The sequence below is a fragment of the Esox lucius genome, chromosome 1, assembly GCF_011004845.1.
Source record: "Esox lucius isolate fEsoLuc1 chromosome 1, fEsoLuc1.pri, whole genome shotgun sequence".
NCBI classification, from domain to species: Eukaryota; Metazoa; Chordata; class Actinopteri; order Esociformes; family Esocidae; genus Esox; species Esox lucius.
In genome coordinates, this window is record NC_047569.1 from 23880868 (window position 1) to 23907161 (window position 26294).

Below are 26294 nucleotides of genomic sequence, written 5' to 3' on the forward strand. Positions count from 1 at the left end.
ACTGGGTGGTAGCTTTTGTGTAGTGAAGCTTTATTCATGACAGAGTAACTAATAGCTTAGCTCACTGCAATTTCCAAGTAACTTGCCCAACCCTGTGTATTATTCACGTGTAATTCACCCTAACAAAAGTAAGTTACCTCTCATGTCTCATACCCACCACACTTAAAATAAAGGCAACAGAACATCTGATAGTAGAATGGTTTTCAAACAAGCTTATTATTTAGTTCAGCGGTATGTGCTCACCTACAGGTTCAGCCAAGATCACTTGGAGCTCCTATTTAATTCAATCAGAGCGTCAGGTAGGGTTGGTGTTCTTTTAATTACAATTTTGAAAATATACCTAATGAATATCTTTATGTCTTGTGAGTAATGTATGTATTGTGTGCCTGTTTTCCATATAAGGAGGCTGGAATAACAATCCATCGGCACTTCCAGGCCATCTTCCGCCGCCTGATGGTTCGGTGTGGTGTCTCACCTGTGTAAAGCACTATATAAATTATAATGTATTTTTTTAAATTATTATTTTAATAAGGTGCTGAGTGCTGCAGAGAGGGTGATCCGCCAAGCTTCACCAATGCCAGCTCCTAAGGTGTCGACAGTCACAGACATCGTCCGGGAGGAGATTGGAATGGAGGATGTTTTTCTGCTTGGGGAACACATTGAGGAGACTCAGTTTGGCATCGACAACCATCATTCTGACTTGTTGTCATTGGTTGTGTCTGTGTTTCTCAAAATAAGGCTGCACCACATTACCAAACTCACCTCTCTTGAACTGCAGAAAGGGAGCACGAGGAAGAACTGTCCTCTTTCAGGGGTTTTAGAGCGTGTGCATGTGTGTGGTTCCACGACAATTCAAGACTTTAATCCTAAATTCCAACATCCCAAAACTAATTCTAAGCTTTATCTGTACTTTAACCTTACTCATCACACATAGTATCTTTATGTCATATCTGTCATCATTCTGACAAGATTAACACTGAATCTGAAAGCAATGGCTTAAAACTGCCTGAAAACAGTGGTCTGTCACATTTTATGTGAATACTGCTGTAAGTGTTGTTGGGTCTGTAAATACCTCTGTTTGTTTGTGTTTCATGAACTCTAGCCTCATGGTGTGTGTCTCCAGGAATCCAAATGTTGTTCTCCTTTGCCTTACACTAAGTTTGTGAGCTTGTGTATAATGAAGTTTATCTTTACATTATGTCCTTGTTATTGTCTTAGCCCTGATCCCTTTCCCTCTGGGTTCTGAAAAGCACTTGTAACTGTGTTTTGAAAATTGCTACATTAATTAAGTTTGCAGACTTTTCAAGGGAGTTTCAACAAAGTAAATGTGTAGTTTAAATAAAAACAGTCACTTTTCATGATTAATTAAATGCGTCGTTTCACCTGCCAAAACAGATTACATTGAGTGGAGCAGCTGACCGGTCCAAGATGGCGGTCCCACGGCTCGTCAGCGCCAGTAGGCAGTAGCGGTCGATGCGGCGTCAATTCTTTATTATGTCTGTGTGGATGAGTGAATCAGGTTGTTGTCCTGCAATAACTAGGAAGTTGGCAGTGCAAACCATGTGATTGCCACGGGACAATGAAATTCAAGCTATTAATCAATGGCTTTAAAAATGTTTGATCGCCATAAAACCTTATCAGTATAAGCTCCTATACAGAGGTGGGGGACTCGAGTCACCATTTTCAGGACTTGTGACTTGCTTGATTAAAGTATGAAAATGACTTGACTTTGACTTGAGAACAAGTTACTTGAGACTTGACTTGACTTGAAGTGGAAGACTCGACAATGACTTGAACTTATAATAAACAAACAGCAATACAATTATTTTACATGTGACATCAGCACCACTAATCAGCGTATGTGCCTTTAACGCTGCACAATTCAAACCGCGCCAAACATGGCAGACAGTAACGTTAGTCGAGCTCCACAAATAGTATCGTTTGGATACAAGCACTTTGAACTGGACTGTGTGAATAAAAAAAGATTTGCCAGATGCAAAATATGCAACAACGTCAAATTTCATTCGTCATTTTAAGAACCACAAGGAAAGGTAAGAAAGTAATCTCTTTATATTCAGTTTCACTTTGATCTATAACGATTAAGTTACTAATGTAATGAATTAATCTTTTGTTTGTCATAATTTGGCCTTGGTTGCATATTATGTATTTTTTTTTCTTGTTAGAAATGTGAACATTATCATTACTGAATACGTCTGGTAAATAGATGTAAGGGAATTTGACTATAACAGTGGCATAGCCTGAATTTCAATGTTGGTGGGCATCTTAGAATGAGCGGGCATGTATATTATTACACGTGGGCTATAATGTCTTTAGAGGAAGCAATACAATCTTTTTTAAATCAATACATTCCTTTTGAAATCATTATTTTGTGTCAAATTATTGAATTATTTGGTAGGTAGCCATGTAATAAGCAGGATAAGGTATAGCGAGGTGGTTGTTATAGCGAATACAACCCCTTCAGGCTGATTAAAGATCCCTCCGCTTCGTCCCCCCAAAGAATTGTACCGCGGAGGAGAAAAATATTTGATTTTGAAATCGAGCTTCGCACCGAGCGCACGTCAGAAACAGAGGACAGTGTGTGTGTGTGTTCATCTCTTTAGTACTGTGACTTGACTTGAAACTTATAAGGACTTGACTTGACTTGCTTAGGGTGAACCCTTGACTTGACTTGAATTGCTTGATTTATCTGAACTGTGACTTGAGACTTGACTCGAGACTTGATGGTGAAGACTTGAGACTTGCTTGGACTTGACCATGTGTGACTTGTCCCCATCTCTGCTCCTATAGGCCCCCAACAACCAGTAAACATATGGACGAAATTGGCCATTGAAGGGAGCTACAATGTATTGTCAAATTTGAGATTTTCAAATAGTAATTTCTCTGTTCTCTGTAGAGCTGAAGTCACCAAACACATCTCAAATTGTGCTTTGTGTTGAGCCAAACAAAATTGCCTCTTGCACCTATGAGCTGCCTCATCGTAGTTTCCCGGGACTTTGAATAGATTAAATTGAAACTAAAACAAACCAGTCCTAGGCCGTTCGTCCAATTTCCACGAAACATCACATATAGCATCTGTGGATGCTCCTTATCAATATGTGTGTGTATATATATATATATATATATATATATTTTATAACAATAGATGCATACAATGTCCACGGCACTCTTCGCTGATTATATTAAAAATGCTTTTAATAGAATATTTTGGCATTTAAAAAGCACCAATACGTTGCAGCTCACATTCCTTCTTCATGGAGCTCCTACTACACCTGACGCCAAAGCAGCACTCTTTCTTCTTTGCATTTATATTTAAAAAAAATATATTTCAAACACAACAGATGTCATATGTCAACAACCTCCTGCCTCCTACAGCTACAGGAAATGAAAGCATATCTCCACAAACATATATCTGATTCTCACCATATTTTTACACATCATTGGTATGATAAGCTTACGATACGTGCAGAGTGAGGCGCCAATTGGCCATTGGGGGTGCCACAGTGTATGGTCAAACTTGAGGTTTTCAAATAGTGATATCTCTGTGCTCCTTATGGCCCTTTTCCACTGCATGGTACCGGCTCGCCTCGACTCTACCCGCTTTGGGAGCTTTTCCACTGCATGGTACCGGTTTGACCCAGCTCGCCTTTTTTGCTTTTCCACTGGCCAAATATTGGGATAGTATCTGGTGCCAGATACTTTTTTTGAGTGCCTGCTTCGTCAAGATTCCAAGTAAGCTGAGGCGGTACCAAAAGATGACTTCTGATTGGACAAGAGTGACTCAAAGCGTGTAGCAAAGCAAAACAAGCAGTTCTGCTTTTTAGCCGTCCATTGTTTGATACGAGAACGGCGCGACTTTGCATGTCTGTCCCAGGAGTCCTTGTATTGAAATGGGTTAATTTCAGTGCCAGTGCATAGGACGAGACTCGTAATTTGAGCCATCGTATTTCCCCAAAACTCCTCTTGGTTTGGACCTATATACTGGCTTTGAAATCAACTCGTTATCCCTGTGAGAGACCCACAATTACGCAATGTTTTTGTAGCCTACAAAAGGACCTCTTCTTTTTCCACCAGGGATTTTCTATAGGCTATCTGGCATAAATTGCACTGGTCAAAATAATAATGTCAAGCCAAACAGAAGCAGCCTACCAATCTTTCTAACTTTTGCAGTCTGCAATGTATTAAGACCAAAGTTACTGGTCACACATGCCTTTTAATCGAGATGGAGGGGTTATGTAGGTTGTTTTAAATGTGTTGGTGTTGAGTTATAAGGTGTATACACTTAATCTATTAGAACATTGCAGTTACGTTGTCTTTTATACTGCAGGGCGATAATTCTATTCTACATTTTCACAGTTTTTCAAACAGGGTCTGTGACCATGTTATCCAGATTTTGTTAACTTTTTTTAATCCGGATTATTTTTACTGGCACCATGCAGTGGAAATGCTCCCAAAGTGGGTAGAGGTGAGGCGAGTAGAGTCGAGCCGGTAGCATGCAGTGGAAAATAGCCATTAGAGCTGAAATCACCAAACTCATCTCAAATGGTGCTGCATATTGAGCCAAACAATTTTGCCTCTCGCATCTATGAGCTCCATCTTCTGAGTTTCCGTGAACTTTGAATATATTACAACAAAACTAAAATGAATTAGTCCTAGGCCATTGGTTGGATTTTTGCCAAAACTTCAACAGAAGCATCTTTTGGCAATGTACATATATAATTATAAAAAAAGTTGGAATTTCATAACAATACGTTCACATTGGTATGTAAAACCGCGTATAAGGCTTAGAAGGCTGAAATGACCTAGAAGGCCTATGAGACCAAAATGGCTTTTAAGTCTAAAGGCGTTGAATAGGCCTTACGACCTATCAGGCGTATACAATGTAAATGGGTTAAAAGGCATATGAGACCTAAAGGGCATTTAAGGCCTTAAAGGGGCTAAAACACCTATAAAGCCTTTACACTAATTTCTGTGACCTCAAGATCACCTCATACGCAGGGATATGCCTACACCTCTAATGGCTTACCAAGTATGTGTCTGTGACATTAAGCCAACTGACAAATTGTCACCAACAGCTTTGTAGAAAGTGATGGGGCATATGGGGCACTAACATTATCCTTGTTTAGTTTAAAGGCCTATGACCACTTCCCCAATAATTTTTTGGGGGTGCTACAGTGCATCATTAAACTTGAGATTTTTAAATCACCATATCTTTGAGCTCCTTTGACCTATAGTCACCAGTTGTATTTCAAAGTGTGTATCACATTCTAATTTCTGCAAGAACACAAAGAACCATTATCTTTAGCACTGTGTGCTTAACTTCATCTGGGATTAAAACAAGCAAAATAATCAGACATACAGCATTTGTTCCTTTATTTATATCAAGTCAGACAAAAGCAAACTATGGCCCACTGGTTTTGACTCTAGAGTGGCTAATACTGCTACTTCACCTAACTTTGTAGTTACCCCTACCTTGCAACAGTCAATTTCTCAAGTCTGCTCAAACATTAGTTTATCTATTGGCCTAATTTATTTTAGGAACATGCATAAATTGCTTGTAATTTTCCATCATCCATATTCAACCACATGTTAAAACCGGAGAGAAAAACAAAATACTCAACCCAAACAAATAAGGCAATATAAATGTCAGCATTGAATCGGCATGGTCAACCGTAAACTTGATAAACATTTAGGCTTTTGGTCTACTTATACATCGATCAGCCATCAAATTATGAACACCTGCCTAATATTGTGTACAGCTCCCTTTTGCCGCCAAAACATCCCTGACCTGTCAATGCATGGACTACACTAGACCTCTGAAGGTGTGCTATGGTTTCTGGCACTAAGTCGTTACCAGTAGATCCTTTAAGTCCTGTAAGTTGCAAGGTGGGGCCTCCATGGATTGGACTTGTTTGTCCAGCACATCCCAATGATGCTCAATTTGACTGAGATCTGGGGAACTTGGAGGCCAAGTCAACACCTTAAACTTGTTGTGTTCCTCAAACCATTCCTGAACCATTTTTGCTTTGTGACAGGACGCATTATTCTGCTGAATGAGGCCAAAGCCATCAGGGAATATCGTTGCCATGAAAGGTTGCACATGGTCTGCAACAATGCTTAGGTAGGTGGTACGTGCCAAAGTAACATCCACATGAATGGCAGGACCCAAGGTTTCCCAGCAGAACATTTCCCAAAGCATCACACTCCTTCCCATAGTGCATGTGTTCTTCAGGTAAGCGATGCACACGCTCCTGTCCATACATGTGATGTAAAAGACAATGTGATTCGTCAGACCAGGCCACCTTTTTCCATTGCTTGATGGTCCAGTTCTGATCCTCACATGCCCATTGTAGGCGCTTTCAGCAGTGGATAGGGGTCAGCCTGGGCACCCTGTGTGTTCTGACACCTTTCTATCAGTACCAGCATGAACTTTTTCAGCAATTTGAGCTACTGTAGCTCATCACTTGGGTTGGAACACATGGGCCAGCCTTCACTCCCCATGTGCATCAATGAACCTTGGCCGCCCATGACCCTGTAATCGAGTCACCACTTTTCTTTCCTTTGACCACTTTGGTAGGTATTGACCACTGCAGACCGGGAACACCCCACATGGGCTGAAGTTTTGGAAATTTGGCCCTTGTCAGTGTTGCTCAGATCCTTACGCATGCCCATTTTTCCTGCTTCTAACACATTCACTTTGAGGCCAGATTGTTTAGTTGCTTCATAATATATCCCACCCACTGACAGGTGCCATGATAGTGAAATCAGATCAGTGTTATTCACTTCACCTGTCAGTGGTCATAATGTTATGGCTAATCGGTGTGTATAGGCTTTAGTAAGGGACCGAACACAAACTAATCCTTCTCGAACAATTACTTCAATAGTAATGCTCCTTTAGCATAGCCAATCAGTTGCCTATTGATTTTGTTAATGTGCAGCAGTGTCATCAGCTCATTAACCTTTCGGGATGCAATAATATTAGACACATATAGCTCTACTACTGATGTCATTGCATCCTCTTTAAGTTATGCAGGCACTTTGTCTATTTCAAGTAGGTCTCAATGTCTCAAATGCAAAACCAGGTCCAGGAGTTTTGACTTCTGAGTGCCTACATACTGCTATTTCATCTCACCCAAAATTCCAACAGTCTACACTGCCTGACCAAAATAAATTAAGAGATACTTAAGATCCTATGATTGAATAATTACTGCAATGATTAACATGTTTCAGCTGGTTACAATAATTTTTACCCTAACTTATGCCGTGAGTAGCTTCTAATTTCTTAAACAGCAATGTCGGAAGACGTATCCTGTGGTCATGGAAAAGATGTTACTGTGTTTCAGAAAGTTGGAATTATTGGCATGCATTAAGCAAAGAAAACATCTAACGAGATTGCTGAAATTACTGGAATTGGGTTAAGAACTTTCAAATGCATTATTAAAACCTGGAAGAATAGTGCAGAAACCGTCAACTTTGAACTGTCAAGATTGGACGTGACAGCAATGGAGAAAGGTCATGCGGTCTAATGAGTCCAGATTTCCCTATTCCAGAGCAGTGGGCATGTCAGGGTAAGAAGGGAAGAAGGGAAGTGCATGATGAAATAAACCCAATTGTGGAACAGATATAAAACTGGTAGAGTATAATGTGGAAACAGGTGCTGTACAACTTTCCAAAAGGCCATTTTCATCTCCACCTAATTATATTTTCCACTATTTAGAAATTTCGGAAAAAACAACCTTTGAGAAGTAGTCCTATGCTGTTCGTCCCATTTCCAAGAAACTTCTAAAATAACATCTGTGGATACTGCCCATCAATAATAATATTAGACATTTCAAACACAGCAGATGTCATATTTCAACAACGTCCTGAGTCCTACAATTTCACAGGAAATGAAAGCATATCTGAACCGTTTGTCCGATTCTCACCAAATTTGGTATGCATCATTGGTATGACAAGGTAAGGACATGCGCAGTGTGTGGCACCATTTGGCCAGTCAGGGGTGCATTTCCAGAAAATCTGATTAAATGCTCAGCTATATGCAGCTATATCTTTTTATTTGTTCGGTCCCCAAGAGCTTTTTAGTGGATGGCTTTTGTAAATAGTACTAAGGTGTGTGTGTGTGTGTGTTCATGTTTTTATTTCACTCTAAGGTTTTTTTCTCAGCTTTTTTTATTCCCTGTCTTTAAATCTTTGGCCTACTTTTCGTATTCCTCATTATGGAATGGGATCCAGGTTAAAATACCTAAAAGGGAATGTGTCCTATCCTTAACATTGCCATAATAAGGCGTGGCTAGAATCTCCATTATGAACATCTCCTAATGCACTGCTGACTAATTTATTGAATTACTGATGGGACAAGGCATGGAAAGATGTGGTCTTGGCAAGCAGTTGTAAACATTTCACAAATCAATTTCAGATTAACAGAACCAATATGATACATACAGATCCACAGAAAAATCTAATAATACATTGCCTTGTTGTTTACAAAAATATGATAAAATGATGATCCTGAGTGTGCTACAGAAAGCAACAGAACTCATCATCAATGTGGGAAAAAAAGACTGTATTAATGGGTGACAAATGTTCACGTTGATCTGATATCCAGAAAGACACTCCACTTTAAGTGGCAGTATAATTTAATATTTCCTGTTACTCGCTCAGATAAGGTGTAACAGAAACACCCTTTACTGGATAGTAGCTCTTTAACCCCCCCCCAGCCCCCACCCTCTCCTCATGCCCAGCCCACAACAGAGCTCTTTTCTAGGCTCTTACAGTACATTGTCATATATTTTGTGTATACTACACTGCTGAAGCTATAACCTCATCCAACATCAAAGACATCCCTGAAATACAGTCAACAGTGACAACGGTAAGATACAAAAGCTAGGATTTGCATGAAACCTGTTGATTCAAGACCTATCTTGGAAACACTTCAAGGCAATTATACAGCATGCTGTTTTGTTGGATATAACTATGGTAATATATGCATGTCATGGATATCTATTTCCATATGAATGATGACAGAATTTATTGAGCTTCATGTAACTAACTGCATTACATCCCAGCTTTAATTAAGTAATTCTTTAAAATATAAATATCTTTACAGATGTTTTGAAAGTTCAATGTTCAATCATAAATATTAGACCAAATTCTGTGTTAAGTGTAGAATGATATATGACATTTCAACCAATAGCTTAAATTCAGAAAACGATGTTGGATACAGTAGTAGTTTTATGTCATTGTTGCGGAGGTACTCAATCACCTGTTGAGCGTATTGACAGGGATACCAAATGATTCAGCGCACAGGGAGGATATAAGAACAGGCATTGCACAGCCAGGACAACTACCACTCCCTCAACTTCAACAAAACAATGGAGATCATTGTCGACTGGCTATATCACAACCTGGTGTAGGGACAGCACCACATATAACCACAAGGTCCGACAGTGGATAGTTAAGATGGCTCAGTATAGCATTGTTGCCCAACTCTTACACATCCATAACATCTATCAGAAGCAATTCCCGGTGAAAGTTTGCAATAATAATCGAGGACAACACAAACCCGAGCTAAGCACTACTGATCCCCTTAACATTGGATATTGGTCTGTATCGAAGCATGATGTTTCGTACCAGGCTCCAAATCAGCTTCTGTTCTCAAGTTCAGTATTTGGACTGGAAGTACATTTCCTGAAAATGTATATATTTGTCTATGGAGTGTGAAGAAAATGTTTCTGCACAACACATTACACACAGGTTAACACATTTTGCAATAGGGCAGAGTAAAATCATTACTGCAAATATACTACAACATTATATATTTTGTCATTGGGTGGAGAGAATAAAATACATTTCATACAATTCTGAAGATTTTGACATAGCCCATAGCATACATTTCCTCTTTTAGAGCAAATGTCTTGCAACTTACATGTTTTGCGATGGGATAATTTATGAACAAACATTTCTCTCCTCAGCATTGTAGTCACCAGTGCAGGATAGATAGACAGCATTATAAACAGGGTAGCTTGAATCCTGAATGCTGATTGATGGAAAACATTGGTGATGAGCCTGTATACCACAGGTATGACATCACGTAACATTTTACTGTTCTAATTGCATTGGTAACCGGTTTATAATATTAAAAAGGCATCTCATGGGGTTTGTGGCTTATTGCCAATATACCAAAGCTAAGTGTCCAGGCACTCTGTAATATGTTGTACCACGTCCAACAACAGCACTTAGCCATGGTATATTGGCCATATACCACATCCTGTAATTACAGTCACCATTAGTATATATATATTATATATATATATATAATCAGCTTTGTAGTCACCCATGTTTTTCTCTCCTAAAAGGCGAAACTGGAGCATCTGGAACATGTTCCTCTTCTACACCACACTCCTCTACTTGTTTCTTGGTGAGTAAGCAAGAAAGCTCAAGACCTGTGGTGTATCCACAACTACCTCATATTAGGATAATCTTTCTAATCAAATTTGTGCTGATTGAATGGCCTCACTATAGGTGCATGTTGGATTCTAATGTTGCCATGTTTTCCTAATTGTAAAATGAATATACAGTATGTTGCCCTATGAGGTGTGCAAGGTTGGTAAAATATTTTACAGCTGTAGTGACTGCCAGCGGACTAGTAAAAATAAATTCACCAGTGCAATCATTTTTAAAGTCCCTTTTATAGCCCAAATTATCTCTGGATAACAATTAAGTACCTTACACAACTGTTTTAAGTTACAATGATCAAAACGTAATACAAATATATTCTTTGCAACATACAATTTATCATGCAAGAATGTTACTAGCACTGTCTAGGTGTCATCTAAGTGGGGATGGAAAACATAAACAGTATAAGAAACAGTATAGGAGGTTTCTTTATATTTTCCTATTGGATTGAGAGAATGATAAAGGAAAGAGCGAGTTGAAATAGCCAGATTGGGCCAGATTAAAATCCATACTACAATGGTATAAATGAACAGGAGACAGCGGCTTGGACCACCAGACCATCAGAAGTCTCCATGTTGGTCTATTAACAAATAAACAAATTAAATAAACAAATAAAAATTCCAGGCAATTTTTTCAAACCTCTCACGCAAAAAGCACATTATCATTTATATTATTTTTGTAGTTTTTTGTGTTGTATTCATGTGTAACTGTTTAACTAGGCAAGCCGATTGTGACATCAAAGGCAAAATAAATGCAAGACAACACAGGGTTAGACATAAATACAACATGACAAGAAAAGGAACCAGGCAAGCCAAGTTCAGCCGGCCCACGATTAGAAGGGATAAACGTTGTTGCCCTCGCTGGATACAAACCAGGGTCTCCTATGTGACAGGCTGTCTACACAGCATATGCTGATTGTCGGTATAGCATCTCAACATTTGATAATTTTGTCACACAATAACATCACGCCAAGTTTGAATAATTCGCTAGACACCATTAAGCATTGTATTAAACTAACTAACATTTCTTATTAAGTTTACCTCCACCACAAATATCATCTATGAACTTTTGCCACTGGCTGTTGTAACAGCTTATTAGCCAGTAATAGGCTTGCTACTATCTACTAACTTACTACTTAGAATAGTCATAACAATTGAGCAATTGCTATCAAGACTGAATATGAACTTTACACTGCCAAAACTATTTCATTTCATGGTACAACAACATTAATTTGATAAAATAACATTCAATATAGCGGACGATAACTGACGATAAATGAAAAGACGAGAGAATCGTGGAAACCCATCCTCCTTTACTACACAAGGGGTTATGATCTAAATGACCATAAAAAGCATGCACGGATGCGTACTTCGAAAATCCACCAGAAATAGTCGCAATATAGCTGTAAACAGTTTTATTTTAAGCTTATTATAATGTAGCTACTTAAGGTTGTAGCCAGCAAAGTTTTTGTCTATCCTTAAAAAAGGGTCAGTTTAACAAGGGTCAGTCAGTCAGTCAGCTAGCCAGCCAGTCACTCACTCACTCACTCTGCTTATGTGTTCTGGCAAAAACAGTATGTACAATGAAATGAGCAAAGATAAATTTCACTAACAAATTACACCATATGAGGTAACACATTTGTTCCAGTCATTGGCAGCATAGACCTGAAAAGCATTGGTGACAAAGCATTTGGCACTGTGGTAAACTATGCAGTTTGAGGTAAGTATTAGATGCGAGTCTGTAAATTATACTGCCAAAGCCCAGGACTGGTTGGACAGTTCTTTTTACAATAGTTTATACTGCAGGGTTGGTGAATGGGGCTTTGTTGCAATACAGGAAACTAATTATGAATTAGATTTTAGACTGGAAGTGGCTGATGTGGGTCTGAAAAGAAAGAGAACAGTTTTATCAATAGCCCACATACTTGAAGGTATCGACATACTCTAAATCAGATCTATTTAGGGTGTGACGCAGATAGTGGTAATTTACATTTTACGTGAATTAAGGAATAGTTTGAGATCAAGGAGGTCATGAATCTTAATTTGAACCTAGTGTAGGAATATCATCATGTTATTGACTGCACCAGGTCTTTAAGGCAGCAAAATGTGTGCACACTGCAAGAGGTGTGTAAACTTCCACGTGACTGTATGCATCTCAACATTAGTCTGCTGTTGAGGTCTAAAAACATCTGATAAACATACATAATGAAATGCCCTTTTAATGTTAGTACCGTATAAATCTGTTGTAAAAACCAAATGGAGCAATATTGGAAGTATTTCTATGTCTTGTACTTTCAGTCACCTATTCAGAGAAACAAGGGGATTTTGGAAGACTTACTGCCTGTATCACTGAAGAGAAGAATCTCAGGTTGGAATGTCGCTACCCAGCGTGTCCTGGATCACCTCCCTTTCAATGTGACTTCTTCAATACAGAGGACAAGGCCTTGTTGGGTAGCTCTTACAAAAACTTTCCCAAGAGAAATGACTCAATCTTTAAAGTTTTTTCAAAGGGTCGTTGTCGGCTTATTCTCATTGGCCATGCCAAAACTCATATAAATGAAACAAAGAGTTATAACTGTACTCTGATACGGAGACAAAGAAAGGAGAACAAAAACATTATCATAAACTACAAGATCCTCCACAAAAAACGTGAGTATCAATCATTTAATTGATAACTTCATGCTAAATTACTTACAGACCTATTTCCCCTTGGACCCAATGCCAGCTACTGTTTGATGGTATGGACAAAATTGTTATGTTCAAAAGGTCTCTATTTAAAATATTTTTCTGAAATATAGCTTAAAGTGCATGCATTACTCTGTATATTCAAGAGAGAAATACAGTTTGAACAGGCAAAGTAGCAGTACTTTGAACCAAACATCAATGAAATAACAAGAACACAGATTAGGCCTACTCCTAAAGATATGAATTTCATTCTTAATTTTTATCAAATGAATGATATTGTACATGTTAGTGAACAACGTTACTTTCCCTCCCCCAGAAAACATCAAAGCTTGCTCTACGATGGGGTTAATATTGCACCAAGATCCCCCCCTGCTGTGGCCTATGTTCCTATGCATGTCACTTTCGAAGATCTTCTCCTGAACAACCTATTCTCACAAGCTGATGTTTGTCTAAATGACCGCACACTTCATGGTATGACAATATGAAATTGAAATATCTAAGCCTTTCTTCAATTCAAAATAAAACCTTTGATATTTTGAATTATTTTATATTCCTTACATTTCTGTAAATGTCGCAATTTGAATGCCTCATGCTAACAACTGACAACTTTTGACACTTCAATCAATCCAATAGCAACAGGAAATTAGTAACAAATTAAATTAACAAATTTAGCACAAAAATTATTATTAAGTTACATTTAATTGTATAAAAGTCCCTACATTGCAGTCCAAACACATTCTTGTTTAGAATTGTATTTAGGTAAACAGTCTTGAAGGGGTAATCCACCAAAAATACAAATTCCTGAAATAAGACAACAATATATGTTTGGAAATTTTTAGCATTTTGTAGTTATAATAAATCAGCAAACAACCTCTGATATTTGCAAATTCCACAATACAATGCTCTCCCCAAACAAGGTGTGTGGCTAGATTTATAAAGTCGCTAGGAAATGTTAAGAGAAAAGTCAATGTCAGCATTTGAAGTAAATTTACTGCACTATCAACTTAGCAGTTAAAAACATGACACATTTTTAGCTGAAAATGTGATGGTTATCACCTTTTTTCAGCACCATCCAATTGTAAAATACAACTCCATGTTCTTTTTCTTGTCTGTCTACTGACCACTGATGCATTCCACAGTCAGGGCTAACAGTGCAGAACAGTAGCGAGATGTAGCTTCTGAACAGATCATTGATTAAAAATGAATCAAGCAAGCCAAATATCCCTGATGCTCCTTAGTTACCCCAAGCAAAAGCAACTAATTACAATAGCCTCTCTCTACTTGTGTGTTGCTTGAACAGACTGGGTCTCAACACGACCATCAACAACAACCACAAAAATCCTATAAATTAGGAGTATGAAGATGACAGCATGACAAATTGCTAGTTATCTGAAACAAATTATGTTATTTTATGTTTTTTGGGAGGATAATAATTTTTGCATCCATCAGCTTTATTACTTCACTTGCAGTTAGATTGAGGAAGTATAGAGAAAGGGGTATCCACTCTATCCACAACCAAAGATTCTGTAGTGGCAGAGGTACAACAGATATGTACCAGAATGGCATTTGGGTTTTTTTGCATGTCAAAAATAACACTACATAACTCCTAAAATAAGCATTTGAAATGTCAAATAACCAAAATATGTTACTGGATGTTTGGAGCATTGAATATGGGATAGCTTGTTAGCTAACATTTTATTTCAATAGAAGAACAAGTGACACATGGACTACTAAATCTTTACTAACAATATTGAAAATGTCTTATGTTTATTGTCATTATTAGCTCTGTGCTTGGCGGGCACCAATGCTTTTGGCCTCTAGATAATGACCAGAAACTGAGAAAGAGTGAGTGCAAGTGTGCATGTGTGTTTAAACTTAAAGAACACTGCTCAGAGGAACTAGGCCTACCTTATCATTGGACGCATGAAATGCTTTATAGTAAACTTTTGTTTGTTCTAAATAAATGCTTTAATAATTCTGATATAGATTGTTTTTGTGTTTTTCTTTGCCTTACAAACTCAATACAGCTCCGGAAAACAATAAGAGACCACTGCACTTTTCTCTTTCGTTTCCAAAAAGGTCAAAGGAAGGTTTTGAGTGAGGAACAGAAGGGTTAAAATTAAGAGACCACTGCAAATTGAATGCTTCTGTTCCTCACTCAAAACATTCCTTTTCAACTTTTTTGGAAAGGAAAGAAAATGGTGCAGTGATCTCTTAATTTTGTTCCGGAGCTGCATATCTTTAACATAATACATTAGTTTTAGAATAGAACTTTGTTTATTGGGGGCAAACTGTTTGCACATTCTAAAAATGCAGTTATATGCACTTAACTACAGAAGATCATGTTGTTAATTGCTATTAATATTTTAATTGTTTGATAGCATTTTTATACAATGACCCTCTGAAACTTTTTAGCATTTCATACAGTATGGTAATAATCTTTTGTTTGTATGAATGTGCAACATACTTCATGGCATACTTTTTTAAGTATTATGGCTAGCTTCACACAGGTAGTGTTAATACATGGTAAACTAGCATTTGTACAAGTACCAGAGGTAAGATATTCAATAGTTTGAGACTGTGCATCCAAAGGCCCGGTGTTGTATATTTTTTGAATACATACAGTTGAAGTCAAAAGTTTACATACACTTAGGTTGAGGTCATTAAAACAAAATTTTCAACAAACTATAGTTTTGTCAAGTGGATTAGGACATCCACTTTGTACATGACATAAGTAATTTTTCCTACAGTTGTTTACAGACAGAGTATTTCATTTATAATTCACTGTATCACAAATCCAGTGTGTCAGAAGTTTACATGCAACAAGTTGACTGTGCTGTTAAACAGCTTGGAAAATTCTAGAAAATGATATCCTTAGAAGATTCTGATAGACATAATTTGAGTCGACTGGAGGTGTACTTGTGGATGTATTTCAAGGGCTGCCTTCAAACTCAGTGCCTCTTTGCTTGACATCATGGGAAAATCTAAAGAAATCAGCTAAGACTGTGAAAAATGCTAATCAATCCCAGAACAACAGCAAAGGACCTTGTGAAGATGTAAGTACAAAACTTTCTATACCCACAGTAAAACGAGTCCTAAATCAACGTAACCTGAAAGGCTGCTAAGCAAGGAAGACGCTACTGCTCCAAAACTGCCATGAAAAAGCCAGATTGCGGTTTGCAACTGCACATGGCGACAAGGATGGTACTTTTTGGAGAAATGTCCTCTGGTCTGATGGAACAAAAATTTAACTGTTTTGCTATAATGACCATTGTTATGTTTGGAGGAAAAGGGGAGGCTTGCAAGCCGAAGAACACCATCCCAACCATGAAGCATGGAGGTGGCAGCATCATGTTGTCGGGGTGCTTTGCTACAGGAGGGACTAGTGCACTTCACAAAATAGATGTCATCATGAGGAAGGAACATTATGAGGATATATTGAAGAAACATCTCAAGACATCAGTCAGGAAGTTAAAGCTTGGTCACAAATGGGTCTTCCAAATGAACAATGTCCCCAAGCATAATTCTAAAGCTATGGCAAAATGGCTCAAGAACAACAAAGTCAAGGGCTTGGAGTGGCCATCACAAGGCCCTGACCTCAATCTTATAGAAAATGTGTGGACAAAATGGATAAAGTGTGTGTGAGCAAGGAGGCATACAAACCTGACTTGGTTAAACCAGTTTTGTCATGAGGAATGGGCCACAATTCACCCAAATCATTGTGGGAAGCTTATGGAAGGCAACCTAAAACGTTTGACCCAAGTTAAACAATGCAAAGGCAATGCTACCAAATACTAATTGAGTGTATGTAAACTTCTGACCCATTGGGAATGTTATGAAAGGAATAAAAGCTGAAATTAAACAATATCTTTACTATTATTCTGATACATAATTCTACTATTATTCACATTCCTAAAATAAAGTTGTCATCCTAACCGACCTAAGACAGGGAATTTTTACTAGGATTAAATATCAGGAATTGTGAACAACTGATTTTAAATGTATTTGGCTAAGGAGTATGCAAACTTCTGACTTTAACTGTATATATAAACCTGTCAAGCTTTTAGATTTACAGTATTGAATACCAAAACTTGCTGCATCTGCACAGTTTTGAATTGGAGTAGTACAAGACACATTGCAAATCATGAAATTGTACTTGCATGACAGACCAGACGTCATGTAATGTCAAATTTGTCTATCTTTTCTTTTTACTGAAAGGCAAGAAATGTAACTAAAACTTTCTGGCAGACACTTCAGAGAAGACTATGGTCTGTCATTTGCAACACCAATAAAAACTAAATATAATGTAATTGAACAAAATAGTAAGGTGGCCAATAATTGGGGACGGTGCTCTCACACAACGCCAAGAGCCTAAGGTTATGTCACTAAGTAGTGGTCTTTCTCACAGTTATAAAGAATGTGTTACCAATGTAGTTTGTAAAAGCATTCAAATTTGATTGACAGCTGTGTGTTTTGCTATTATATTGCCTTAGTAAGCTATGCATGTAAAATTAGTCACTAATCCATATAGGTAAGTAGGATAAAAGTGCCCGCCCATGAAACTCAAATGCAACACTTTTGTTCTAGTGCCAGGTCTGTGCACCCAATAGTGTACAATATGGAGAGGCCTGAGAGATGACAGGCCTTACACATGATGTCTGCAGTGGGAAACTAATGACGCGCGGCCATGAGGAGTAAATCAAGCGCATTTTTGGTACATGCGCAGTACAGTCAACAGGCCTAATGTTGCTAAGCTGGGAGAAACGGTAAGTTACGTTTTGTGATCTGGTGTACATAGCTATTGTACAAATAATATTTATGCAATTAAAATTTTCACCCAGTGATGTACAAATGGCAAACGTTAAGAATTTTTCTCGGATATAAATGGCTATTTACTTAATGGTTAACAAAAAATGAATGTTAGCTATACTAGCATCTGAAGCTAATATGGCTTTGTTGAACTGACCTGTCGCAGCTGGAAGGAACCGCTGGAATAATGCAATGTTATGCTAATGCTATTGCTAGCTGCATATTCATACAATGTATCCAACTCAAATTGAACTTAGCATTATACATTTTTATATTTCCGGGAAGTGCATCGTAGTAGTAAAGTTATGCATGCTGCTACATTGTAGGAGACAACTAAAACAGCTTAGAGTACAGTACTGTTATCGCTACAATCGAAGCCCTTAGATGGGTAAACACATAATATTTTGCCGGAACGCGTAAGCTTAGCCGGCCAAGTAGAGCGAAAGTCACTGACTGAGTGACTGCAGCTGGCTGATTGATCAACTACCCATTAAATACATAGTGGTAGAGTCGCAGACTGTCACCCAATAGACTGGGTAGCGAAATTGGCAAACGACTGAAAAGATTAGCTGAGGATGAGATGGCTACAACTAACCAAACAAACAAGTGATAAGGAAAATACAGCCGCATCGGCTGTACTGTCCACAGAAGCAGGAAATATACCGCCAGTGCCGTCCTGTTCACAGGAAATGCAGAGCTAAAATACGCCTTTATGGAACCACGTTTGAATCTTTATGTTAGTATTTAACGCGTTGAATTAGACTATTGACCAATCAGGACCGGAATATGAACTATGGTGACTAAATTCTTTATGTGTACATTCTTTTTTACAAGTAGGGATTACCATAGATATAACACACTTACTGACTACCTCATGAAGCTTGTTGAGAGAATGCAAAAAGTATGCAAAACTAAATTGGCACAGTTTAATGTTTTAGTGTACAGCCAAACACACTCATGGCATTCTCTACAATGGAAATCAAATATTGTTCAGAAAATTCTTCCCAAGATTGTTGCAGAAGTTCCCACAAATGTGTTGCACTTGTAGGTGCGTTGTTTTCACCCTTCTGCCCAGTTCATACCAAACAAACTCGATCAGGTTTAAGTCTAGAGGCTGTGCTGGGAATTCCATGAAGCCTATGTTGTCTTGTGATTTAGATGTACAACAGAGGGTATTGCATGGTGCTGCGAAATGCTGTTTCCTGTCCAGTTTGCAAGTGCCTTTTGATGGTGTAGGAAAGTGTACTCGCTGACCCCTGGGCTTTCTTTGGAATTTCTCTAAAGGAAAGACCTACACTTTTACTACAGTCTTTCATCCTTTGTTAATTAACCTTTTCTCACCGTTATGATAGCAATATACTACTTCATGCAGTACAATTGTGTCCAAATAATGCTTAAGAGGGTGTAGCAACACAGTCTTTTCCAATACAGACAGTAAGTAATCAATATAGTTGTTACACCTGTAGGAATTGTTAACATCAACTTTGAAGGCTACATTTACTTCCATTGCTGCAAAACAGCTAAGTTATTTGTTCCCTGAAAAGGGCATTTTCATATATCTTTGAAATGTACATTATTTTAACATGATTGGTAACCTAAATGTTTTTTTAACCTCTGGTAGTTTACCACCTACCTTTGTTCCATTTCAGGTTATTCACTGGACTTAGAAATGTCAATGAAAACTGTAAAATGGGGAGGTTCTAAAACCTTTGACCGGTACCCTTATTGTTCATACTCCCCATCCTACTCTTTTTTTAAATTACTGCTTGTTTCCATTGTTAGGTATATTATTGCTATATTTGTGCTTTACATATAGTGGAAATATAAAGTCTACACACCCTTGTGAAAATGGCAGGTTTTTGTGATGTAAAAGAATGAGACAAAGATAGATCATGTCAGAACTTTGGCCACTTTTAATGTTATCTATAATGTGAACAATACAATTAGAAAAACAAACTGAAATCTTCAAGGGGGAAAAATGAAAAATAAAAACCTTACATAACCTGGTTGCATAAGTGTGCAACACATTCCAAACACATTCAAACTCATGTTAAATAGAAGTCATTACACACCTGCATCATTTAAAGTGACTGATTAATCACAAATAAAGTTCAGCTGTTCTTGTAGGATTTTCCTGACATTTTCTTAGTTGCATCTCAGAGCAAAAGCCATGGTCCGCAGAGAGCTTCCAAAGCATCGGAGGGATCTCATTGTTGAAAGATATCAGTCAAGAGAAGGGTACACAATAATTTCCAAAGCATTAGATATACCATGGAACACAGTGAAGACAGTCATCATCAAGTGGAGAAAATATGGCACAACAGAGACATTAGCAAGAACTGGACGTCCCTCCAAAATTGATGAAAAGACGAGAAGAGAACTGGGGAGGCTTGCAAGAGGCCTACAGCAACATTAAAGTGACTGTATGAATTTCTGGCAAGTACTGGCTGTGTGCTACATGTGACAACAATCTCCCATATTCTTCATATGAATGGGCTACGGGGTAGGGTGGCAAGACAGAAGCCTTTTCTTACAAAGAAAAACATCCAAGTCCCACAAAAGCATGTGGGAAAATGTGTTATGGTCTGATGAAACCAAGGTTGAATTTTTTGGCCATAATTCTAAAAGGTCTGTTTGGCGCAAAAACAACACTGCCCATCACCCAAAGAACACCATACCTAAAGTGAAGCATGGTGGTGGCAGCATCATGCTTTGGGGCTAATTTTCTTCAGCTGGAACCGAGGCCTTAGAATTATGGAATTATGAACAGTTCCAAATACCACGCAATTTTGGCACAAAACCTTCAGGCGTCCGTTAGAAAGCTGAAGATGAAGAGGAAGTTCACCTTTCAGCATGACAACGACCCAAAGCAACCATCCAAATCCACAAAAGTATGGCTTCACCAGAAGAAGATTAACGTTTTGGAATGGCCCAGCCAGAGCACAGACCTGAATCCAATTGAACATCTGTGGAGTGATCTGAAGAGGGCTGTGCACAGGAGATCTCCTCACAATCTGACAGATTTGGAGCATTTTTGAAAAGAACAGTGGGCAAATATTGGCACGTCAAGATATGCCATGCTAATAGACTCCTACCCAAGAAGAGTGTTGTAATAAAATCAAAAGGTGCTTCAACAAAGTATTAGTTTAAGGGTGAGTTTTTTATTTTTCCCCCTAAAATACTTTTGTCTTTGTTTTTTTTTTCAAATGAATTGTTCACATTATAGGTCACATTAAATGTGGAAAAGGTTCTGACATGATTTATCTTTGCCTCATTCTTTTACATCACAAGAACCTGGCATTTTAACAGGTGTGTGTAGACTTTTTATATCCACTGTATTTCTTAATTCTAACTACAATAATTAAATTGTGCAGGATGACACCTGTTCTGTGAATCTTGGGAAGAATAAACTTTGAACTTTACTGTATTCATAAAAGTCTTTAGTTTTATTATGTATCAACATTTTATACAGTGCCTTCCATACATTTTGGTGCATTCAAGTCAAAATTGATGGAGGCATTTGAACATTTTATGAAGAAATCAATATGAGGCAAAACACTTTTTATTTATGTCTGTTTAAAATAAATGTCTTGCCAACTAAGAATAACAGCATTTTCAGAGTTCCATCCCCCCATTTCATGTGAGAATAGCAAGAGAGGTTACATACACACTGTTTGAAAATCAGAGTTTATGATAGGGTTTTCTGAGTCTCAAAAAGTAACCACTTGTCATTTTTCCTCAAGGCTTGTTTAGGTAGTGAAGGAAGGAGGTTCTCTTTCCAACTGTCTGTGAAAATGAAGGGGTGAGCTATCAATACATTGATTTATCCATAACCAATTTCAGATGAAGATACTTCCTCATATTTCTTTCAACCCGGCATTGCAGGAATTACGTATATATGCAACTATTTTGGAAAATTCTATTACATTAATACAGTGTCTGCTTTGCCATTGTGATTGTGAATGGTGGGCAGGCGTTTCCTTATAGACTTTCAGTCCAATAGTTGCCAGCTCGATTCCAGCTAGAGGCTGGACTTTGTTTGTTGGGAAATTGTTTTGTTTAGACAGGTTTTTCTGTTTTTGTAACTTCACCTAACCTTAACTGTAACCCAACCTTAACCTTTTTGCAAACCTTATCTTTAACGTAACTTTAATGGTATTTCATGACGAGGTGTTTTTAATTTTATATTGACTATGTTAAGGACCAACATAATAGAGAAAAAAGGTTAAGGAGCAACATAATAGCGAGACATTGAGGACCAGAAGCACTGGGGATGTGTTAATTGCAAACGTGATTGCACCAATTTATGTTCATACTGAACAGTATACAAAATAATTACATATGAATGTAATTTCTGAGAGGTATGGTTGATTTTTCTGTAATGTATTTGAGTGTTTGGTTGGACAACTTTGTTCTTTTTATTTCTTTAGTCAACAGAAAAGCCCTGACCCTGATGGAAGTGCACATGTCATTGAAGAAGGTGACGTAAAGTAGATAGGACATAGTACAGCTTGATAAATTACACAGTCTTAATTCTGCAGCTTTAAATCTAATCTAAAGAGGGATCAAATTGTAGTATGTATTATAAAATGATGGCAGGATTATGTCATGTGTATGCCTGTCCAAGGACAAAGACTGAGAACTTTTCAAGGATAAAAAAAATCCTAATTCCACATTTAACAACTAGTTGGGTCTTGTGAAATTTTGCCCTGAAATTTCATTTCATTCTTAGCAGGACTATTGGATAATTGTATTACTAGATATAAAGGCTTTCCAAGAGTGTTGATTATTCCTTCCAGTCTAGGTCCAAAATTGGATGACTAAAAATATCAATGGATATACTGTATGTTATGGAAAGTTGGTAGAATTAAATTAACAGCATTATTGCTTGTCAAAGTTGCTTCTACCAATTATTAACTCCAGGGTGTTAATCTATACCTAATCTATATCCTCTTAGTTATTAAGATCATTTAAAAGAGAAGGTGTTAAATGTGGAGTAGCTTGTATAGGTCTATCTAGTGAAAATCTTGATTTAATTATTTTTGTGGAAGAAAACTGTGAAGATGTTTAGGCTACTTTCTACTGTGTATATACGTATATTCTGCTATCATCCAGGTGCAGTGGCTACAGCAGAGGACCCATCAGCTGCCATCGCCACCATTCAGTCGGCTACTACCTTCTCCTCAGAGCAGCCCATAAAGTATCTATTCAAGACGGAGGGAGCTGGGGGGCAGGTAGGGGAGCTGTACTACCCTCCCGCTGGGCAGGTACAGTTGAGAGCATACTCTGCATGGCTCACCGGATGTAACCTCAGCTAAACTTAGACCTCGATACCGGAGCCAAGTCAATGACCATCCACAGTTATCTGATGCTCCATCTTCTGCCATTATTAATGATCAATTTATATTTTGCTTCACAAACCCATGATCTGTCTTTTGCTGAAGGTGACATACAGAGTCATTCAGGTGTCTGATGGACAGTTGGAGGCTCAAAGTGATGGTGCCACAGCAGTGAGTGTGCTCACTGGATTTCCTGCAGCCACACAGCCTGTGACCCAGGTAACAATTATTTAAAGCTGGAATCGGGATCTCTCAGCTGGCCGAACTCAGTTATTTAAAGTGCCGTTTCTGGTTATAATAACAAAACGTTAACCATTTTAGCCCACCGGGTTAGTATTAAGTCAGAATAATTTTCAGAAAATCTAAACTACAATATTTTTATTCTGGCATTATTGTTGTTATTCCATATCTAATACCCTGCTTCTACCACTTAACTGTAGGTAGTTTGGATGGTTGTTGAGCACAACTGTCTTTTTGTTGCAGGCTGTCTTCTCTCAGTCCGAGGGGCTGGAGGGGGATGGCACTGAGACTCACTACACCTACTACCCTGCCACCATCGCTGGTGCTTCACCAGGGACCATGGTTACCAGTGTGGTACAAGCATCTGATACCCTGATCAGTCAGAGCACTCCCACTGGTGAGGAGATTAACCACTCAATCTCTTAGAAATAAATTCTCTTCACATGCTCATTCATTTCTAATTAGTTCTACATTTGAATGGATATTCGATATAAAGGCATGTATAGTGACAGTGGTGATTCAGGGAAGCAAGGGACCTGTTTGTTCTTTTTTGCAGGGCAGTTGTATGTGATGATGTCCCCCCAGGAAGTGCTAACGGGAGCCAACCAGAGGTCCATTGCACCTCGTACACAGCCGTACAACACGTACGTCTGTTTCGATTAATACAGGTGGTGCTGGACTGGAGAAGCCAGGATTGTAATCAGTTACTTTTCTTGTTTGTCGTGATGACACTTGTGTCCATTAATGAGTTAATTTATGTTAGGTTTTAATTACTTATCCTTAAATGTTTTAGCTGCACATATAAAATTTGTGGACACTTTTGCTGTATTTGACAAAGGTTTTTCATTTTAATGTATATGTAACGATTTTGTCTTGAAGAAAATCAGAGGTACCACGTACTTCTAGAGATGACAAAAGGCGAGCCCAACATAACGAGGGTGAGATCCATCATAAATTAAATTACTTATACAATATTAAAAAGTATGTTTTTCTTCAATGCAGGTTTCCATGTATTGGTAAACAGAAAATCATAAACTGACAGCCTAAACAAATTTGATACTATGAAATTTGTCTCTAAGTTGAACGTAGACGAAGAGACAAGATCAACAACTGGATCGTTACTCTCTCTAAGACTATTCCAGACTGCAATATTGACCCTACCAAGTCAGGGCAGGTCAGTATCAGCAATGAGGTTAGTATCACAACAGATTACTTTCAAGTATTATAAGATCTTGCTCAACTGACTTGAAAATGTAATCACATCAATTTATTCAAAAAATTGTATATATAGTCACAACGCATCTATGCCCAACATGGAGTAACATTAACTTTGTGTTTTTCTCCAGAGTAAAGGTGGAATCCTCTCCAAAGCCTGTGACTATATTCAGGAGCTTCGACAGAACAACCTCAGACTAGGGGATGACCTAAGCACTCTGGAGAGGCTCAGAATGGACAACCAACTACTGAGGCAGGAGGTAAGCCAGAACTGGGATTAATTTATGCTTTGTACTACGTTTAAATTAGGTTCTGATTAGGATCTTGTTGATCAAGCCATAATAGTTGAGGGTTTTTTTTTAATGATTTTTGTTCATCCTGTTCTCGTTACTGCAACACTCTTTGAATGCAGTCACACTGAAGGACAACAGACTGTTTTTTTTGTGATTGTCTACATTGCAGTCAGACTGCGTAGAATCACTGATCTATAAATCGCCTTGAATCCAAAAAACGACATACTAAATAAATATTGAGTGATCATGATTTGCAGTTGTGCACTGCACTGGGCTTAACCTGTAAGCCTACCCATCAACATGCTCAAATTGTTACTTGCAAACAAAATACAGTATCAAACCTAAGGGAAGTTTGTTTTAAACCACACAACCCCTGTCATAATGGTCTTATTTTTGAGATACTTTTCCTGTCCAATTTTGCGCAGGCAGAAGACTGGAAATTGAAGAACCAGATCCTGAGGAACCAGCTGAGACAGAATGGCATTGTTGGAGCAGCAAGTGCAGACCCTCAGTGAGGATCACTATAGGGAGAGAAAAGCTTTTAAATGAATTGAAACGGAATATCTGGAGGAATGGTAGAATTAACATGTAGTACTTTGGACAGAACCTTGGACCTCAAACTAGAAGAAAGGTCTCACTTCACCTCAAAAACATCACTACAAAACCAGTAAGGAGTTTGCAGCTAGGTCATTCAGTGGTCAAGTTTTACAAGCATGTTTCCAAGTTGGGACGCTGCGTAAAATGCTAATAAAAACAGAATGCAATAATGTGCAAATCAATTTACCCCTATATTTATTCAAAATAGTACAATGACAACATTCGCTGTCTTTAGCCTGGAGGATGCAGTGTCCTTGATTCAGGAAAATAATCTTACATTTTGATTTCGTCAGACCACAGGACACTTCGCCTCAGTCCATCTAAAATGAGCACAGGCCCAGAGAAGTCAATGTCGTTTCTGGATGTTGTTTATGTATGGTTTCTTTTTTGAATTTATGGATGCAGTGACATACTGTACCGTGTTCACAGACAAGGGTTTTTGTAAGTGTTCTTGAGCACATGCAGTCATGTGGTGAACCCCTCCACATCCTCACTTCTGACAGGCCCATCCTCTATGGAATGACCTTTTTTACCCAATCATGTGACTGACATTTTGCCAACTGACCTAATTAGTTGTGTGATATTCCACCAGGTTTTGTTTCTTACCATTACACAATGTTTCCAGTCTTTTGATGCCTCTGTCT

At 38.1% G+C, this 26294-nt stretch overlaps 1 protein-coding gene and 1 long non-coding RNA gene across 8 annotated transcripts; both read left to right on the plus strand.

Annotated features, from left to right (window-relative positions):
- The first annotated feature begins 2012 nt into the window (after positions 1 to 2012).
- LOC109616229 lies at positions 2013 to 15123 on the plus strand. 3 transcript variants are annotated; one of them, XR_004574809.1, is made up of 5 exons: positions 2018 to 2051; positions 9990 to 10096; positions 10374 to 10435; positions 12771 to 13121; positions 13474 to 15123. It is a non-coding gene; the product is annotated as an uncharacterized LOC109616229 (long non-coding RNA). The 3 variants fall into 3 exon arrangements; XR_004574811.1 differs by lacking the exon at positions 9990 to 10096 and having other exon boundaries at positions 2013 to 2051; XR_002197348.2 differs by lacking the exon at positions 2018 to 2051 and having other exon boundaries at positions 9125 to 10096; positions 13474 to 15122.
- Positions 15124 to 17858: 2735 nt separating this feature from the next.
- Positions 17859 to 26294, plus strand: usf1 (upstream transcription factor 1). Of its 5 annotated transcripts, none has more exons than XM_010893662.4 (11): positions 17859 to 17923; positions 21710 to 21768; positions 22397 to 22446; positions 23082 to 23233; positions 23411 to 23524; positions 23789 to 23942; positions 24102 to 24189; positions 24425 to 24483; positions 24625 to 24737; positions 24892 to 25020; positions 25479 to 26294. In XM_010893662.4, the coding sequence occupies exons 1-11, from the start codon at positions 17876 to 17878 to the stop codon at positions 25566 to 25568; spliced, it is 1056 nt and encodes a 351-aa protein (XP_010891964.1). In that variant the 5' UTR covers positions 17859 to 17875; the 3' UTR covers positions 25569 to 26294. The 5 variants fall into 5 exon arrangements, with proteins under 5 accessions (XP_010891964.1, XP_010891966.1, XP_010891967.1 ...); XM_010893664.4 differs by having other exon boundaries at positions 24625 to 24719; XM_010893665.4 differs by having other exon boundaries at positions 23082 to 23200.

Excerpts from the sequence above, each read along its gene's own strand:
- usf1 (XM_010893662.4), top strand. The coding sequence starts at position 17,876 with ATGCGCAGTACAGTCAACAGGCCTAATGTTGCTAAGCTGGGAGAAACG. Across the intron at positions 17,924-21,709 it reads TTGCTAAGCTGGGAGAAACG|GCTTGTTTAGGTAGTGAAGG; the intron begins GTAAGTTACGTT and ends TTTTTCCTCAAG. Across the intron at positions 23,234-23,410 it reads ACTACCCTCCCGCTGGGCAG|GTGACATACAGAGTCATTCA; the intron begins GTACAGTTGAGA and ends CTTTTGCTGAAG.